This window comes from Rosa chinensis, chromosome 7 (assembly GCF_002994745.2).
Source record: "Rosa chinensis cultivar Old Blush chromosome 7, RchiOBHm-V2, whole genome shotgun sequence".
Classification (NCBI taxonomy): domain Eukaryota; kingdom Viridiplantae; phylum Streptophyta; class Magnoliopsida; order Rosales; family Rosaceae; genus Rosa; species Rosa chinensis.
This window is the reverse complement of record NC_037094.1, coordinates 18,237,505-18,256,461: the sequence shown is the minus strand read 5'-3', so window position 1 is coordinate 18,256,461 and position 18,957 is coordinate 18,237,505. Positions and strand designations below refer to the sequence as shown.

The 18,957-nt window shown below is 36.3% G+C and overlaps 2 protein-coding genes across 4 annotated transcripts; both read right to left on the bottom strand.

Moving 5' to 3' along the window:
* Positions 1–261: 261 nt before the first annotated feature.
* Positions 262–10,337, bottom strand: LOC112180339 (kinesin-like protein KIN-UA). 2 transcript variants are annotated; one of them, XM_040511721.1, is made up of 19 exons: positions 9,798–10,337; positions 8,954–9,054; positions 8,730–8,852; positions 7,938–8,123; positions 7,569–7,790; positions 7,270–7,426; positions 6,893–7,042; positions 6,396–6,484; positions 5,957–6,160; positions 5,619–5,765; positions 4,608–4,739; positions 4,376–4,507; positions 3,327–3,462; positions 3,116–3,208; positions 2,180–2,305; positions 1,963–2,088; positions 1,120–1,263; positions 853–981; positions 262–774 (listed from the first exon to the last, which is right to left on the bottom strand). In XM_040511721.1, exons 1-19 carry the CDS (start codon positions 10,000–10,002, stop codon positions 596–598), a joined length of 2,781 nt encoding a protein of 926 aa, XP_040367655.1. In that variant the 5' UTR covers positions 10,003–10,337; the 3' UTR covers positions 262–595. The 2 variants fall into 2 exon arrangements, with proteins under 2 accessions (XP_040367655.1, XP_024174638.1); XM_024318870.2 differs by having other exon boundaries at positions 262–756; positions 9,798–10,335.
* Positions 10,338–13,469: 3,132 nt separating this feature from the next.
* Positions 13,470–15,613, bottom strand: LOC112179443 (ycf49-like protein). 2 transcript variants are annotated; one of them, XM_024317861.2, is made up of 4 exons: positions 15,085–15,226; positions 14,916–14,986; positions 14,386–14,454; positions 13,470–14,175 (listed from the first exon to the last, which is right to left on the bottom strand). In XM_024317861.2, the coding sequence occupies exons 1-4, from the start codon at positions 15,134–15,136 to the stop codon at positions 14,068–14,070; spliced, it is 300 nt and encodes a 99-aa protein (XP_024173629.1). In that variant the 5' UTR covers positions 15,137–15,226; the 3' UTR covers positions 13,470–14,067. The 2 variants fall into 2 exon arrangements, with proteins under 2 accessions (XP_024173629.1, XP_024173628.1); XM_024317860.2 differs by having other exon boundaries at positions 13,475–14,175; positions 14,916–14,994; positions 15,085–15,613.
* Positions 15,614–18,957: the final 3,344 nt, after the last annotated feature.

Sequence of the window (18,957 nt, the reverse complement as noted above, 5' to 3'; positions counted from 1 at the left end):
CACCCATTGTGCCAATAAAAAATCTGCCTCTTGTGCAGGCGCCGAGGAAGCAGGAACCTTAATTTCCTACATTCATAGGGAAACCGTCGCGAAATTCTTTGTTTAAATACAAATAGCCTTCGTCTTGGAATTCTGTCTCTATGTTTGTGCATTGTAGGTAGGTCAAAGTGGTGAGAGTCCTAATTTCCAGGATGGTATTCAGAGGTTGTTGAAGTTTCAGCACCGGCGGCAAGACAATTACAGTTTATTTACAAAGAGATGCAAAAAATTCAGTTTGTTTCCCTATTTGTTTCATATACAAATCGATGTACAAACTAATTTGAAGCACTGATGGAATAATTCACTTAAAACATAATCTAACGATAATAATGATAAGGGGATTAGGGTGTAGACTTTAACTAAACCTCAGGACTAAACAAAGGCATACTGACTAAGATGGTGACTTCCTCAGGAACAAGATGGTAGAACTTCAGTTGCAAGCATTCCTTTTTGTTTGTGCTGCAAGAATCATACATCATGCTTGAGATTACTCTAGGCTAATACTTGCTGTGCATCCTCCACATTTTCATATCAAGTTCTCTTATTCCACAACTCTTTAATTATCTATCCGCAGCCGCCTCAATTCACCTTGGAAGGTGGGGCTAGAAGTTAGTGTTCGATATGCAAGAGTTCTTATGTCTTCGCGTGAACAGTCTCGGGAAATGCGAACAAGCTCCCACAAGGCACCACCACTGATCATGTCTTTTGCATTTGTTTCTGAAAAAATAGTGAATTCTACATTTTTTAGCAAACTTTCTACAGAGGGTTAGCTTTTTCATTGTGTGATAATAAGAAAGAGGAAGGAAAGCTTACCATGTTGTGCTAAGTGGCATAGTGCTAGCTCAATGTGGCGCCTGATTGGTGAGGCTTCATTATTAGCATTTTGTACAATCCATGAAAGTGCACCGTCCTCAATCAAAAGAGATCTTCCATTTTTGGTCCCTAAAGTTAAATAACCACATAACTCAGTCTAAAGGATGATTAAACTGTATATGTTTCAATGCAATTATTCTTCAATAAAATTTGATAAGCACAGAATACATTTGAAGACAACCACCAGAAGACCTGATAGTCTTTTACCTTGTGTAGATGCCCTAGACTCGCATTTTGCGAAATTTGCAATCCCACGAGCAACTTGTGCAAGAACATCTGGATGCCCACATCTGACCATTCCTAGCAATGCCTTAATTCCACCTTCAGCTCTTAGCTTGCTCTGTAATTTATCTGAACAAATGCAATTTCATTGGTGTTAGTGACAGCAGAATATACTGACATAAATTAGTTTTTACCTGGAAAGTAGATAAAGAAACACCCTGCTGAAGAATGATGGAGGTCCTACTTTTAGCATTTGATGTGATTAAGGATATGATTAGGGAATTGAGCTGATTACAGCTTTGAACCATTTGATAAAGAGAACTAGGGATTTAATTCATGAAAATACTTGTAATTGAATCAGCAAGGGATCTTATTATGTTTGATTGTCTTACAGGCCTCATAATTAGGCCATGATGTAATTTTCTTCAGACTGGAGCATAGAAGTTTAAAATGAAACCCCAGCTTCTCTCTAGTTCTTCAACACTATCCGCTCTCTCTGTCTCATCTTTTCTCCCTCTTCTATTATCTCTAGAGAAATAGTTCTTTGTTTGTAGTGACCCAGACACAGTATTCACCAAAATGACAACAGAAACTAGTGTGAAGAAAGTTGCTCACAATAGAAATATGATTAACAAATCTAATTCTGGTGCAGTCTGTACTGTAACTTCTCTGTTGCTAAAAGTTTGCTTCCTACATTCTCATTTAATTCTAAGTAGGATTAAGGTTTCATAAGATTACTTGAACTTATTTAGAACTTCTTGCAACTTGGTGTCATCTAGAATTAACAGAAGTTGAAGAAATGAACTTCAAAGAGGGCAGAAAGTTTACCATTTCCGCAAAGATTAGCAATGGCTCCAGCAACCATTCGAAGGGTTTGTGGATCTTCACCATTGGCTGCTGTCATAGATAACAAACTAATTCCCCCTTGACTCATTATCAGCTCCTGGTTGGTTTCTGAGTTCAAAGCCAAATTAAAGAGCTGATTTTATTAGCCAATATTTGCAATATCTATGAAGAATCATGAACCAGGGACCAATATTTTTACCGTTCATTGCTAAATTTGCGATGGCACCTGCCGCAACTCTATGTATGGTTTCATCGTCAGAGGTTTTGAGTAACATCAACAAGGATGTGAGACCACCAGCTTCTACAATTTTCTCCTGATTTGCTTCTGCAAATTATAGGGGAGCAAGTATTATTGCTTGCTACGCAGTAGCCTTAACTATAGTGATGCTATGGATCTTTATTCAACATGGAAACTAATAAGAAATCTACATATAGAACTGGTTCAACAGCAAAATATTATGACCCAAAATATATTACAAGGGAAGAGGGACCCAATTTTTGTACACAGCATTAAAGCAAATATAGATAACAGATGAACTCAGTTTCACCACACAAAATAATTTATCAATCTTCACCTATCTTTTCATATAACTATACTTGCCCCTTACCAAGGACTAGTAACTGCTAGTTGGACCATGAAACAGAACATAGATCTTTAACTTTTACATAGCCAAGCTATTGATGTTCGCAACATGAATTTTTTTTATTCCAAAATAATTGGCATAAATTATTCTTAGGTCAATTGATCATGACTTGAAGTCAAAATCCCTGTAGCATCTTCAATAGTCAGTATGTTTAACAACATATTTGGAAGAAGAGAAAGATTTTAGAAATCAATTGTGCTAGTTTTTTAATCCTCTTTTCTCCCAGATAACTCATAGAGATCTTCTGGTATTGAGTGGTCCTTTAAAACTAAATGCTGTGCTACTTCAAGCATAAAACACATACTTCTACATATGCAATCACTCCGTAGTCTCCACATCTGAAGAGATGTTCTAAAAAAGAACTTAAGCATTATGCCACGGGTAATATCAGTAACATGCTGGTACAATGATTTTCAGAACTTCAGAATATAAGCATGTATTATGGCAGTAGCAAGGCAAGGAAGATAAACGAGGTAAAGAAATGAAATCACCTTCAGCAGCAAGATTTGCTACGACTTTAACGGCATGAATTCGCACATCATTGTCTTCAGCTTCAAGTAATGACAAGATCTTTTGCAATCCCACTAAAAATTTTATTTACCATTAGTAATGGATAAACAAAAGAAAAACAAGCGAATAAATTTATGAATATTATAAATATAGCATCAAGTGAAAACAGGCGAGCACTAGAGCAACTGCAACCTTGTTCGAAAATTTTTGCTATTGAGGCTTTGTCCTCATTTCCTGATTCCTTGAGCTGTAGATGCCTAACTTGAGTCATGAGGGAGTCAAGGCCACCAACTTTTCCAAGCCCACCCCTATCAAGTTGTCTACTTGTCTGCAAGAGCATATGTGTTAATGCACATTTCAAGACTCGGAAACCATGGAATTGCACGAAATGGGGTATTTAATACCCACTGAAATAAATATAATAATACAAAAAGGTAGAGGAATTGATTGTCCCTGTTCATATGCATAGTGTTGGTTCCATTTCAAAATGTTCAAGTCTCCAGCATTAAAAATTTTGTTAGAGTTATGGATATGTTCACACTTTGTGATTAAAGAAATTGCAAATCCAAGTAATTTGGGGAATTGAAACTAATTTAAACCCAAATTTCCTTGTATACCTATACCATTACAACACTATTCAGATTGTCCACAGATATGGCCTCATTACCTTTCTAAACCCCTTACAAAGATAATACATCCCTTATACTGCCTGGCCAGCACGACAGAAATTCAAGGCAAGGCTTGTTGCACTAGTTACACTAAGCCACTAAGGCATGCCTCTCTAAAAGATGTCACCCCATTTTGAGCTAGAGTGTTTGCTGATGGCATACATCCCTCATGGTTAGAGTGATAAATGATACTATGTTTTGACTTGAAGAATCTAAGTCAAACCACACCAGTCACCAAACAGGACCGTATTTTTATCGTTTCTCACCAGCACCATCAAGATAAAACAAGCATACTAATAACTACAATCTTTTTTTCTGACCAGGGGATGATACTCAAATTAAAAACTCCCTTGGAAGAAAAGGTGAGTTGGAACATTACTTTCTGAAGAGGTAATATTTTCAATTTTAAAATACTAACTGGTGATATTTAAGTCAATTATTGGTGTTTTTAGTCCCAATTTTCATCCATAAAAATTTATAATTCCTATGGCAGAAAAAAAATTTCAATGAAAATTAGAACAATCAGGAAATTGATGATTCCCAACAAGACTTAAAACTCTACATATAGCATACCTCATCAGCATCAAAGCTCAGTTGCAACAATTGACTGTGAAGTGTTGCTATTTCTCCTTCAAGTTTCTCCTTCTGATGTGCCTCATCTTCCAGCATCTTACGAAGCTTTAAGATCTCTGAATTTCCAGCTGCCTACCACATCAAAAGAATTTTTCTATGTAACATCCGCAAGATTTCAAAGATCAATTCAATGATATGATATCAGAATCATTAAACTGGTGATAAAACGCACCTCTGACCTTTTCCATTGAGTCAGTTGACTCTTCAGATTACTAGTTTCCTCTTCAGCAGCCTTCCTAAGACTTGTCTCTCGCTGGAGCAACTTTCTTAAGTCATTAATTTCCTCAACATGCAACCTGCAAATCTATGTATAATAAAATTGTTAGGAACACTCCTCAACACAACATATAACGGAAAACAAGAGCTAAAAAATCAAATTGGCAGCGGTGCTAAGAAAATATATCATCTCAATCAAGGGACCACTACTTGATCTGTGGGAGAAGCTTAATGTGAAAGGCAGCTCGAAACCAAGATAAATTTGTGCTTAAAATGACAAAGAAAAAGAAGCAAGCAATCTTCACAAGACACACACGTATTCCAATCATCAACTGTCCATAGCATTTAACTTTTGACCTTGATAAAATGCATGATGATATATGTTACTTCCCGGCATGCAATAGATAAAAAATTCAAGAACATCTTTAGAGCCACAAATAGAAGAAATTCATGTGGGCGAGTACCGACAATACCCATAGCCTCCCAGTGACAAACTTTTACATATCTGCGGAAGGTGTAGCAAGCATTATCCACAGAAGGTGTTGTACCCGGCCTACCGAGTAACCTGTTTGCCTTCTTTTGAACTGTTTATACCTTTTTTTTACTAATATATACATACATATATAAAGCACCAAGTTGATTATTCTTTCTACTGCAGTTTTTCTTCCCAGAATTCTGCAAACCCATATGGATGGATAATTGAAAATCAACGATCATTGTTAAGTGAACCGGCGGCATTCAAAAAAGACCTACTAATTGATTTACCCACTTTTCTCATTTAAACAGGAAAATAGCAGTGAGAAAGAGAAGTATAATATAATAGGTCCTCAGCCTGATTAATCAATTCACAATCCATAGAAGATAATAAATCCCAACTACAAGCCAGAAACTCATGTGAAACACAAAAATTCACTATGACACTGCTATCACAAAGAGCACAAAACAAGGCCGAAGTGGAGGATTATACCTCTTTGCTCGATGTCACATTAGATTTATCGTCCTTGGGTCCATTTGTGACTTTTTCAAAGTCATGCTTTGGCTGATTCATCACCAACTGCTCTTCAAGCTTTTTTATTGATTCCATATAGTCTTTCTGATATTTCAATCTTTCCTTCTACATGGGAGAAATACAAGGAGTTCAATAAGCATAAACAAATCTACACAATCCAGGTAAGCAGGACAAAATGCATAATTTTTTCTTCCTTTCCTTAAAAAAACTTATATGAGCCACAGGACAATGTTGAAACATTTTTAACTGTATGTCCTGTGAATGCCAACTTTCCAGATATTGAAACAAAAACTTGCCTCCAGTGCATCTGCATAGTTCTTTTCAACCTCTGTGATCTGATTTTGTGCTTCCGCGGCTATTCTTTCAATCTCATCCTCAAATGCTTTCTGCTGTCTTTCATGTTCTGCAATGAGTTTGTCTAATTGTATATCTAGCCTTCTGGACAAACTTTTGTAGTCAAATTCCTCCTTCAATTTCAACATATTTTCCACTTTCATAGCCTGAGTAAACACAAAATTTCAGTAACTTCAAAATAATAGGTTTTTTTTTTTTTGGTTTAGAAGAGTCTTCAAAATGATAGTTATGCATCCATGAAAAGACTATTAGATTGCTAAATAATGCTAGCAGAATTTTACAAAAGGTTACTACCAACTATTCCAGAGAGGCAAAATGAAACTCTAAAAAAAATAATAATAATAAATTAAAAAAAAAACGGAAAGTGATCTGGAAACCCACCCGCTGTCCAAACATAATAGTACTAGCCGTCTCTCCTCGATGACGTGGAGATGGACCGATAGTAACAACCAGTGATGTTCTTGCTGTGCCTGTTAAAATTTACTGGTATCAGGCATCTACAAATGTTGAAATATCAAAAACATAGAAAGAAATTTCTTTATTTATCTGTAAAAATTAGCTTGCAAAGTGACCTGGAGACAACACTTTATTTTATTTACTTTTAGCAAACAAACAGTTTTTAAAATATAGGGGCTTCTAAATTTTTTATTTTTATTTTTATTTTTTTAAATCCACCCTACAGGGCAAGATGTGGGTGTCCGGAATCAAACAATCTTTCAACCTACATATGACTTTAAAACAGGAATCATCAACTATTTGAGAAGGCCAAAGAATACACTCAAGCTAGCCACTCAAAACTTTCAAAAGTATACACAGAATGGAGATAACATATCCTGATATAATAAAGTAAAATATGAAGATGAAACATCCCATCTTACCTCCAAATGAATCCCGAAGCAATCTTGTAAGTTTTGAATCTCGAACAGGAATATGCGCACTGTTTTCTGCCAATGCATTGATGCACTTTCCCAGTGCACTTAACGAGAGATTGATTGATTTGGCTTCCTCTAGTGTATGTCCTTCACTTCCTGGCATACAACAAAGATCAACAAAAAAACCAAATGAGACCTCCCCCCAATCATTCCTTCTATAAAGCTATCTCTTTTTTTTAACCCCAAAAGTTATCTCAATTTTCTGAGATAATTAATGCAGGAATTTAGAGAGATCTATCTTTCCTCCAGAATAGGTTACTGTAACAGGAAATAGCAAAAGAAAATTAGGAAACACTTCTAATATATTCACTGGATGCACACACCTGATTTGTCGATACGCTCTGAACCAGCAAGATCCACCACAATTAACTTGCTCTTTCGAACAACAGGAGGCTTCAGACTTTTAACAGTGTGGGAGTTGTTGACATTTTGGCTTGAAAGAGCTGAATCTCTTCCCTTTACGGACTTTTTTACGTGTACCTGTGGCATTTGAAATCTTCCTTTTATAATTAGCATAAAACAAGTCACTTAATGCTTAAATATTATCAGCTTTGAAAATCTTCACCAACCACTCACTTTTAAACACATAAGCCTCGTAAAAAGAGAAATATAGATTACTTACCATCAGAATAGCATGGCTACGAGAAGACTCAGTGTTCAGTTTTGTATTGGTAGCAAAGCGGTGAGCTTCCCCTAATCTTAGTAGTTCCACGAAACTCTTGTGGTCCCTGATTTCAACTAGGCTTGCCCCTGGTAGTGAGACATCACCAGTTTTGGGGTCTTCCACTATAGAAATGCTATCATTTGCAGGATCGAGTAGGTCATGTATGGTTTCCATGTAAAGCTGACATGTAGAGAACCAGAATGTTAGAGAAATGAGAAATCGTAATCATTAGTTTCATCAGTGAAAAAGGTTAAATAAAACTCGTAACAAACCAATAATATAATGCTATTAAGGAAATGATAAACACCAGCTTGAGAGTTCAACAACCTGCAGATACGAGACTGACAAAGAATCAGACTCCAGAGATACATCTGCTAAAATATCCTCCATGGCACGGACCATTATTCCACGAGCAGCAGTATCCTCCTCTCCAAGTCGTCCAAGTGTATACGTCTTTCCTGTACCAGTCTGGCCATATGCCATGACTGTCCCATTATAACCTTCCAGAACACTCTGGTGAAGGAAATTACAAGATAACATGTCACTTGACGGAAATTCTACAAAATATAGAAGAAAATGGAAAAACTCTGCATCCATATGAATAGGAATACGTGATTATATATTTCATATGAAAGGAATGGATAGAAATTATATAAAGGAACTCTAGGTCGAAATCTAAGCAAATTTTGATCTAAGGAATAATAGTTCTAATGCACTATCCTAACTCGAAATCCCTAGCCAAAAAGTTGGCAATTGGCTTCTTTGGACCTACTTATGTACTGGATTCAGAGATCACAATCTCCTTAGTCCTTGGCAGAGAAGACACGAACTGGGCAAGTTGCATACTAGCCATGACAATTTTTGGAACCTAGTTCTACCAGCTAGGTTATAGGGTATAGTGCACATGACAATTGAATCCAAACCTATGTACATAACTTGGATGAAGATGCAAAACTGTGAGGAACATGTACATAAAAGAAAAAAGTATATTATCAACTAAAGTCAATAGACCAAACTTCTAGGAAGACTTTTACTTCGATTAAGGATCCAAAATTATCAACTTGTAACAGATGAATCTAAATGTAAAAAGCAGGAAACTGAAGCTTTATGTATATGCACCTCCACAACAGGCTTTGCCACTACTTCATAAACACGCTTTTGTGATGCAAACTCTGTGAGAACTTCATCGAACTCATAAGTATCCAAGTCCCAATTGTTTCTCCGAAGTTTCAACCTTTTAAGCTGAAACAGAACACAAAATGATTAAATTGCGCGGACCATGAAAGCAGATAGTAATAATAGGAAGATAGTTAGCTATCAATAAGTCAAGTATTAGTAGGTACCTCTGGCTGTAATTCTACAATTTCAGCAAAATCAGCATCTGAGATCATTTCATCAGAGTTACGTGGCCGCAATCTCACAGCTACTCGGACTCTTCCAGGAACTATACCCAAGAAAAGCAAAGTCAAATGAACAGCTATAAATTTAACATTTCAAAAACTTAAAATATAGGGCAGTAAAAGGAATTCAGGGAAGATTGCTCAGATCCCAGTGATTTGAATAAATATACAGTTAGGGAAAAGTGATGCAAGATGCAAGTGAAACAGAAGACTACTAATTCCCATGACAACTTTAGTAGAAAATGACAATTACTTTCTCCAACAACGATTAAAAACTACCCACTAATCTAGCATTCAACTCTACCAATTATTTGACACGAATCCTATATACAACAAAAGTTTAAAGAAAAGAGGCTGAAGTATTCCGCCCAAAGCAGGCAAGAAATCAAAGCCTCATTAATAACTCCCCAAGCTCTTTCCTGAACCATATTCATGTCGAAAACCATTTTCACAGGCATAGCTTGGTTTACAGACTCCACATCAATTCAACTTCAAAACCAAAAAAGTCTATGTATCCCAACTCACAATGCTTAAGACACAAATTCTCCCTAAATTGAAATGCATTGGAACTTGGAACCAATAAAATGGAATAGCTATCCATCATCCCCAGAAAAGAATACCACATGATTGCCTATATTAATCAAAGAGTACCATAGTTTCTGGCAATAATAGTATTTCTCTTTTCTTCACAGACAAACATTTCAAACCCAAAACCACCAGCAAAAACAGTAAACAAGTCACCAACATCTCAACCACAAAATGCTTGAAGCCAGAAACAAAAACCCACCTCCAGTATTATCCTTAGAGGCAGTTCCAGCAGCAGCAGCAGCAGCAGCACCAATAGAGCCAGTGCTGTTCCGGCGAGGAGGAAGCAAAGGCTTGGACTTTACAGCAGACTTGGGGTTGGAATTGACAGAAAGAGGCCTATCCACCTTGAAAGAGCTTCTCTGAGTAGCAGCATCTCGGTAATTATACCCGCCTGAAGCGGCCATTGCACCCAGAAATGAAGCTTCAAAAAGCAGGAGTCTTTGGAAGCTTCGGGATAAACCCAGAAAAACCCAAGTCTCTGTTTTGGGAATTGAGAAAGACCCAGGTGGTATTTCGTTCTCTCAAGTTCAGAGAAATGCAAATGGAGCAGTACAACACTGGTGGCAATAGGAGTAGTAGTACTCGGTGATTCTTTCAAGTTTCTAGTGGTAGTGGGATTAATCGTGTGGAATGTGACTCAGATAAATCCGGGTCTGTTTGATTTTGCTTTGCTTCCTCAATCGAAGCTTTGGAGAGAGAGAGAGAGTGAGAAAGCGTTTTTGACTTGCTTTTGTTTAAAGCGAGAGAGAGTGTGATGGTCCAGTCGCAGCTTAGTAGGTCCCCATTTCGCTTATTGGCTTTTGGGTTTAAGGCCGAAAGTACGACCATGCCCCTTTGGGTTTAGGGGAGTCTTTCTCCCTTGGAAAGTTTCTTGGTTCTAACCATAAATGAGAGGAGGGGCAATTCCGGCGGTCCTCAATGGCTGGTGCCTACTGCCTTGTATCAAATATCAATGTTTTGTTCTGACAATTTTATTATTCATGCATCATTTCTAAATCTTCCAAGGATTTCTTTGGTGAGCCATGGTGTCAAATTCTGTGCTATAATGTCTCAAGTTTGATGCTTAATAAGTGATTTAATGATCTACTACGTTATGGTATGGTTTTGTTACGTAGGATTGATAAGAAATATAGTGATTCAATCATTGTTCATTTTGGTATGTTACGACATAATGACAGTACGCATAAATCATAGTGATTCATCACAAAAATGACTTGTGCATCTCTCTAAATTTGAGTCCATTAACTTTTTAAATTTTCAAAACATTCTTGCTTTTAAATCCATTTATGACGTGACCTAAATCGAAGTGACTAATATATAGGAGTATGATTAGTGTTTAATTAATTTCTCAACGCTTTTCTAATAGTCATGCTGTTGAAGCCACATGTTTGCTTAATACATGTCCCATTACTATAATTGGACTAGTTGGATTACTATATAGAATAGACTACTAATTGCACCGATCAAATGATCTTAAAAGGGGCAAATATTACAGAAAGTGACAGAACCATTAGTTAAGCAATTAATAATTTTCTATGAAATCTATAGATTTCCAGATGATGATTAAACAATGGCCCCATTTTAGAACACAATTGAATTCTGGGGTACCTGAATATGCATATATTCATTCACTTGAAGCTAGATAAATGGCGCCATCTGAGTTGAAAAACTTCAAAAAAAAAAAAGTAGGGAATTGGCAATGAAGGAGCACAAAACTGATTAGCAAAATGATGATCGAGGGCCCAAAAAGCAAAGAGAGAGAGCTCGAGCTTTTGCAAGAAAGACATCAAACTGAGCAAAAGAAAGGCTCCTTGAAAATGGTCTACTTTGATGAACAAGTTTTTGAATTTTAATGGTGCAAAAAGAGCATTAACCCATTTGAATGCTCCAACTTTTTTAATAGAACAACACTCCTGAAATCAAAGCTTTCGTGTACCCTAGCTTTTGTGGCAAGGGACCTTCTAATCTTTGCTTTTGGGAAAAAAAAATTAAATTGGCCCCCAGCCTCCCATGATTTGCCAAAGTTCAAAAGCCCCCCAATAAATTTCACACACAAATCTACAAAGGAACCTTGATTTTCACTTATTTTCTTGAAGTTCAATGATGGAATTGGTAGGGACTGTGAAAAGACTCAGAATCTTTCTGATCCTGTACATAAAGCAAATGCAGTGTTCATCCATAAAAGTAGCATACAGTATACAGTATGAAGAAGATGAATTCTTTTTTGATCTGATACTTGTTCATTCAGGTATGGAATCAGTTTGCAGCTGCCTGTATATAAATGAAGAGGGAAGGCTTTTTTTTTTTCTTTTTTTTTCTTTTTGAACGGGACAGCTATTTAACTTGTTTATTAAAAAATTATCAGAGTACATTAGTTAACAAACACCTCATGATCAGATCCTAAAGAAATTTTTAACTAGAAGTAAGAACTAAATGAAAATAAAGCAAAGCATGTTGCTAAAAGCAATAAACATAAGTGCAAATGATAAACTTTCATTGCGTTAGTTATAACTTGGTGCATCAGTAGATGTCTAAACGGAGTAAAATGCGCGGTGACAAATGAGACAGTCAGCTTCATCATTCTGTAGTTGTTTGGAAACCTTACTCTTCAATCTCTTTCAAAGTAGTGGTCGGCAGTTTCTCTCTCAGCCTCACCTACCTAAATTAAAGTTTGAAGGGAAGAATAAATGTGTGATTTTACACTTGAACTTTGCTCCACCCTTCAAGTAGTTTACATGTCTTTGCTCAGGGCCCTCCATTGACTGAGCTTAATTGCTTTGAAGATACAAAAGCTAAGATTTGCAAAGCAATAAAGCTCCTTTGAAAGTGAAAGAAGTGAAAGACACGCACCGTGTGGTAGCAGCAGAAACGCCAGAATGCATTATGCATCAATCTGTATCTGAAAATTAGCTTGAACAGCAATGATATAGGAGAGAGATTTAAGTTCATATGACTATTAGGAAAATTTTAATAAGGAATCCCAATGACAACCAAGCTATTTATTAGTACCGACACAATTTCTTTTATTAAAATTAGAGAAACATTGTCATTGTCCCACAATACAATATTATCTAATATGATATCAAAATTTTATTTTTAGCTTGTAAGTTTTCGAAGACAAGAGATAAGACCAGACATTTCACTAACTCTTTCTAGTGTAGAATATCATGACACGAAAATGATTGTTATGACGTACATTCTTTGATAACAACTTCAATTGAGTCACTATCCAAGGACCAATACAACACTAAATAATGGTCCAAGGAGATGATCAATGCTTCATGGGTGGTGCACATGAATTTCACATTGGGTGGTTCTTGGCATAAAGTGATAGGTTTTACATCTTTTTTTTAGTTCTAAAAGGGTTGATGGCCTTGGGGAAAAGGGAGAAAAGCATTCATAGTTCGATGCAAAATTTCACCGATAGCCAGCTGTAGCATCTAAAACACATTTTGTGAGAGAAGAAATACAGGGAGGACCCTGCTAACTAAAGCTTAGCTGCTCCACCACCGCGGCAACCCTTATAGGTACACCTCTGTGCTTGACTAGGACTGGTGAGAGAGGTCATGAGTTTAAAAGCTTATACAGTTGCACGCCCAGAAACTCACATGAATTGTTAGCGACACATCAATGTTGCTCCACACTCCTACTTTATGGCTTGACTAGGAAGCAATTCTCGTGATCTAATTATACATATGTAATGTTGTGGTGGATACATTCATTTCTTTATTGAGATTACACAGAGTACGCTTCTGCATTTTAGCCTCACTTAGCTTTGAAAACAATAAATGGCAATCCATTGGTGTGCAAACTAGCATTTGCACTCTACCAAACTAACCAAACACAGCAGTACAGAAATAAACAAGAAAAAAAGTAGAACTGATCGACTGCGTGCATTATTGATCAATAATTGATACCACAAGGTCAATCGATGATGCCGTCGTAGTTTTCAAGATTGGCAATAAACACAAAAGGACTATTTTGTAGCAAACGTTCTATATCTCTTTATACTTCTTTGTTTTTCCAGAACAAGAGAGAGAAGAACGGTACTCAATTTCAAGTTTCAACACTACATGCATGAATTATATTTAAAAAAGAGCATAACAAACAATTACAGCACCACTCAACGAAGAAAGCCTAGCTAGACTATAAACAACATTCTCATCTGAAGAATTGTGGCTACAACACGGTGACACCTGACCGTGAGACTCTCCAACATTTTGTCATAGAACAGAGGCCTTCAAATGCAAATGATCAAATCGAAATTAAATTCAGTTTTTGGCACTGGGAAAATCCTGGTTCATGCTGCATGCGCACAAACCGACTATTATGGTTCATTTTGTAAATCTGCGCTTCTTCGGTTCTTCCTCAACATGTAAACCTTACCGCCCTGACGAAGAAATTGCTTTCTTTCCTTTGGTACCTAACTGAAGCAAAATAGGAAGAGATTTGTCTGTTCTGTAGAAACTTCAAAGCTTCTTGGAGCGTTCTTCAGTTGATCTGTAAATACGATATGCCGCAAAACACATTGTGGCATTGCCTATAACTGTCAGGGCTGCTTGAAGAGCCACCAATACCTACAACTCATGGATGAGAAGCAAAATATCACTGTATATATTGTCTCAAAACTCAATTCTTATCTTAATACAAGGAACAAATTCGTAAAAGTCTTTGCTATCAGTTGTTGCAGCTTATGATCATGATCAATAATATGTTCCATGTTTCAACTATATCATCTCCTTTTACAAATCCCATTCAAAAACATGGAAAACGACTGTTCTTCTTACCTCAAGAGACTCTGAGTTATAAAAGAAATGCCAAGTGCATGCACAGAATGCTCCACCAAGAAGGGGAACCTGCACCAACCAGATTCAATCACTAATCACTAAAACTTTAGTTAAGAAGACAGTGGACATTAAGATACTAATAAAACTAGAAAGCAAGCTCAACATAAAGTTCCTCCACCAACCCATCTTTTCTAAGATTTTCAAAATTTGGAAACCCAGCTTTGCAACTTATAGCTAAATCAAAATCCACAACTAATCGCAATTCAAAAGGATCGACCCCAAGTTAAAAGCAATGTTCACTAAACCCCAAGTTAAAAGCAATGTTCACTAAACCCTAATCCTTTTGACAAGGTTCTTTAACAATAGGGTAGAAATCTAGTGTTTCCATTCTTAATTGGTCCTACACTGATTTGGTTAGCTAAAAAGTACATCACAGTCAAGTTATGTAATGCTCCTCTGTTCAACTATTGAACCACTGATCGCTCCAATTTGCAACAATTTGTAAAAACTCAAAAGAGATTATAACTCACCATACCCCAAGCCAGCCCTTTCCACGATTCGAACCCGGACTTCTCACCATACTGCCACACCAACACCATTGCTGTAATCCTTGCAACAATAAAAACTCACAATCAACTTCAGCAACCAATAGTATAAATTGTAAAATGTAAGACCCAATAGGATGAGAGAAATGCTCACCATTCAACGACGCTGGACACGTGTATGGCCCATGTGGGCAGGGAGAGGGCATTGGCAGGTTCACTGAGCTGCAGAGAATCCAGTAACGGTAGCTCAGCGGCCGAGGCGGGTGCCATAACAGTCAGGGACAGGGTCAGACCCGCCCCGAGTAGACCACCCACCATGGTTTTCGGGTTACCATATTGACTGGTGGACTTTGAGAGTTGGGTTTGGGCCTTTGGGTGTGTAGGGAAGGTTGGAGGGAAATGGGGTTTAGGGAGGTGCAGTAAGGAGTTCATTGCCATGGTGGGTGTTGGGTTTTGTTTCAAGATTTTCAGTGAAGCTTTGGAAGCTGGAGAGTGAGGGTACAACAGAAATTTGATCAGAGATTGGAGGACTTGTTGGTAAATATGTTTTGGATAAGGTAGCTTCTTCTTCGTGCTTCAGGTACCTCGATGGTTTCTTCTTTTGTTTGGAACTGCATTTGAATTGGAATGAATCAAATGATTCGTAACTGCTATTGCAACTAGGAGTGTGATAAGAGAAATGTGTCACAGCTTTAAGACAATGATATTGTTGAAAAAGTAGATAAACAATTTGTAGAAAATTTTCTGGTATATTTCATGAGAGAGTAATTTACAGAGACCAAAACATATATAGCGGATGGAGCGAAGAAATTTTTTTCAATCATTCTTAATATATTTATGATATCAAGAAATCTTCTTTTACTAATTTAGGGATACGAAGCAAATTTGCTCTATCTTACACACAAGACTTATATACAAGGTAATGCACAACAACAATAAGTATACACAAGATAAAAGACTCAATCTTAGAGCAAGTTTACCCGTAGTCAATAAATGTCAAGGTCGAAAAGTCAAGAATTCGACTAGTCAAGTTATTGTTCACTGCCACTGGACATGGGTTAGCACCCGTTTTTTTTCTTGACCGGTCAAACTGTTCATTATTTTATTTTTCACTGTTCATTGATTTTTTTTACAGTTTTATTTCACTGTTTATTGTGTAACTATGAAATATAATTTTTTTTGGGTGAGATGTAAAATAAATGGAGGGTGTTTATAGAGAAACATTTAGAATTTTTAACAATATTTTCTCTTACCGTTTTGTTACCATTACAACTCTATATATACATATAATTGCACCACCGTTGGATCTGAACATTAATTGAAAACAACGGCCCAGATTAAGGCCATGACGTCTCTCTCTTTAATTGGCCTGATGGGCTGAGCTGGCTTGCTTCTTCGCCTGGGCAAGCAATATGTCAAGGCCATGACATTTTTCTTGGCCTGGGTCAAAAAAAACCATCTTTTGTCCAGTCAAAAAGGGACCGGTGGAAAGTGCTTTTTCAATATACTCGGTCAACACATCATCAAAATGACTTTTTTTGCCCAGTTAAGCATACCGCTGCACTTGCTCTTATAAAACTTCTAATAGATATAATGAAAATGCAGAGAAGTCATGTTAGAGATAATCTTTATTTAGACGGTTAGACACTTGGACTAAATAGTTTTGTTCAATCGACCAATACTAAATGAATCTTATATAAGTTTATAAGAAATAATAGTAAATTCGGTTTTTTATTTATAAAATATGAATATTTTAAGTATGATACATTTTTATATTAAAATTTAATTGGTGGGTCGGACATGTCATGTAACATGAACACTCCACGATATGTATACATTTGGAGAACACTATAGAAGTGTAGTAGACCCACATAGCACTACCGAAAGAAACGACAACAGATAAATAGTCTACAGTTGTTTCAAAGGCGATAATGGTGTACATGTGAAAAAGATTTCACAAGATATTTTGTATAGAAGTATGTAGATAAATGAAGAGTTGTCACCTTAACCTAACCATAGTTAGATGATTGATAAGATATTAACCTAGTTATGTAAATTTTGTAACTATTGTCAGTTAACTAAAGTTACTTTTTGTAAACTAAATTGTGTATATATAAAATTCATTGTTGTAAGAATTACCTGTTTGATATTTTTATGTAAACTTGTTTATGCCTTCTGTTTGGCTACAGTTTTTAGCACTAATGGAATCATGAAGCACTAATGAAATCATGATAGTTAGATTGAATGCTTCCCTACGTTCATGCTTTTGGTTTCAAACACCTTCATTTGATGCACCGTGCTTTATCAAACATTTTCTACGAGCTAATATTAGAATTACAATGTATACCACAACAGTAATTGAGTGACAATACTTTTACTCTAGTGTAACTAAGTGACACTACTTTCATTTGTAATATTAATATCAAGCTTGTTTGAGTAGCGATGATAACTATTCTGAAAATTATAAAGTAGGGTTAACGCTCATACACCCCTAATCCAAGAAAATACTTCTCATACACTCCAGTGTCTTATTTTTATTTCCTCTTTACACAACTCTTTCTTCCTTTTATTCCTGCCTACCCGTCTTATCAAAATCCTTACCTTCAATACCCCTCGTTGTTTTCTTCTCATCCGATGTCTATGTCTATAGTTGCATATTTTAAAAGTTTTATTGAAACGTGTCAGAGTTTTATTTGCTTAAATATGCAGTGTTAACAGGCATCCTCTATTTCAAAGGTAAACAATACAAATTACTATTCATAATTTCGATCATTGACAGACTTGAGTTGATTGCTATCTGTAAAAATACAAGCAAAAAATTGCAAAAAGAGAGAGAAAAATTGAGAAAATTGAAAGATTATAGAGAAAGTCTTAATAGAGAAACCCCCAACTACTGGGATATTATCTATAGACTTCAAACCAGAATCTATAAAATAGAACAAGATATTGATAATCTCTTATATGTTCTGGAAGAGGAACAAAAACCTCTTGATTATTTGAGCATTGGTTAGATCTGCAAATCACTGGTATCAGAGCTTGTAAAAAGCTCAATAGGGGAATCCCCAATGGGGACAATATCTAATTTAATAATAGAGAGACTGAATTCTCTATTAAAATCTTCTGATGAAAAATATCAGAACATGCAGCAAGAATTGACTAGATGTCAAAATCATCTAGAAAAAATACCTGCTATAATCCACCAATTAGAAAAATTGGAAAACAAACTGGATTATATCAAGGAACTTCCAAAAACGGAAGAAGAAAAGCTAACAAGTGTTAGTAGAAAAATCAATGAACAACAAAAAACGCTGGATTCTATGAAAAATATACGGAAGCACAAGAAAGTGCCTACAGTAAAAAAGAAAGCTAATGGATTCAAACCATTAGAAAAACCAGACAAGAATCATGTTCCAAATATGATTTTTCTGGATCCATCAACTAGTTCTACTAATATTCAGTATGAAAATCCGAAAGAAACTCGAGATGTTAAAATGATAAGCATCTTCGGGAAGAAGAAATGAGTACAACTCCTAAATGCTGAAGAATTCGAATACAACGAAATCGAGCATGAGGTAAAAAACGCCTCAATTCCAAAGCTAGATTTCAAACAAATCTACAAAAGGGGAACATTTGACCTGATGGATAGCCATCACTTCAAATGGATAGCCATCACTTCAAATTATTGGAATTTACAACCCCTTCCACAACAGGAGAAACAGATCTCTTGATGATCACTCCTGCTGAAGTTGCCAGAGCAAGAGCAAAAAATTATCAATTTATGCATATTGGAGCAGTCCAAGTAGGCATAAAACTTCTTACCCGAGAAGACATAAACTATTCAGTTCTATGTGTCTTACAAGACAATAGACTAACAGACTTTCAAGCTAGTCAGCTAGGAACCCTTGAAGCATCCTTATGCAATCAAGTAGCTTATTTCAACGGCTTCCCAAACTTCTCAACCAGCTTGAAAGATGCAGCTCACTGTCTCAGACTAAGAGTCAAGATAGATGGCATATCTATGAAAAAA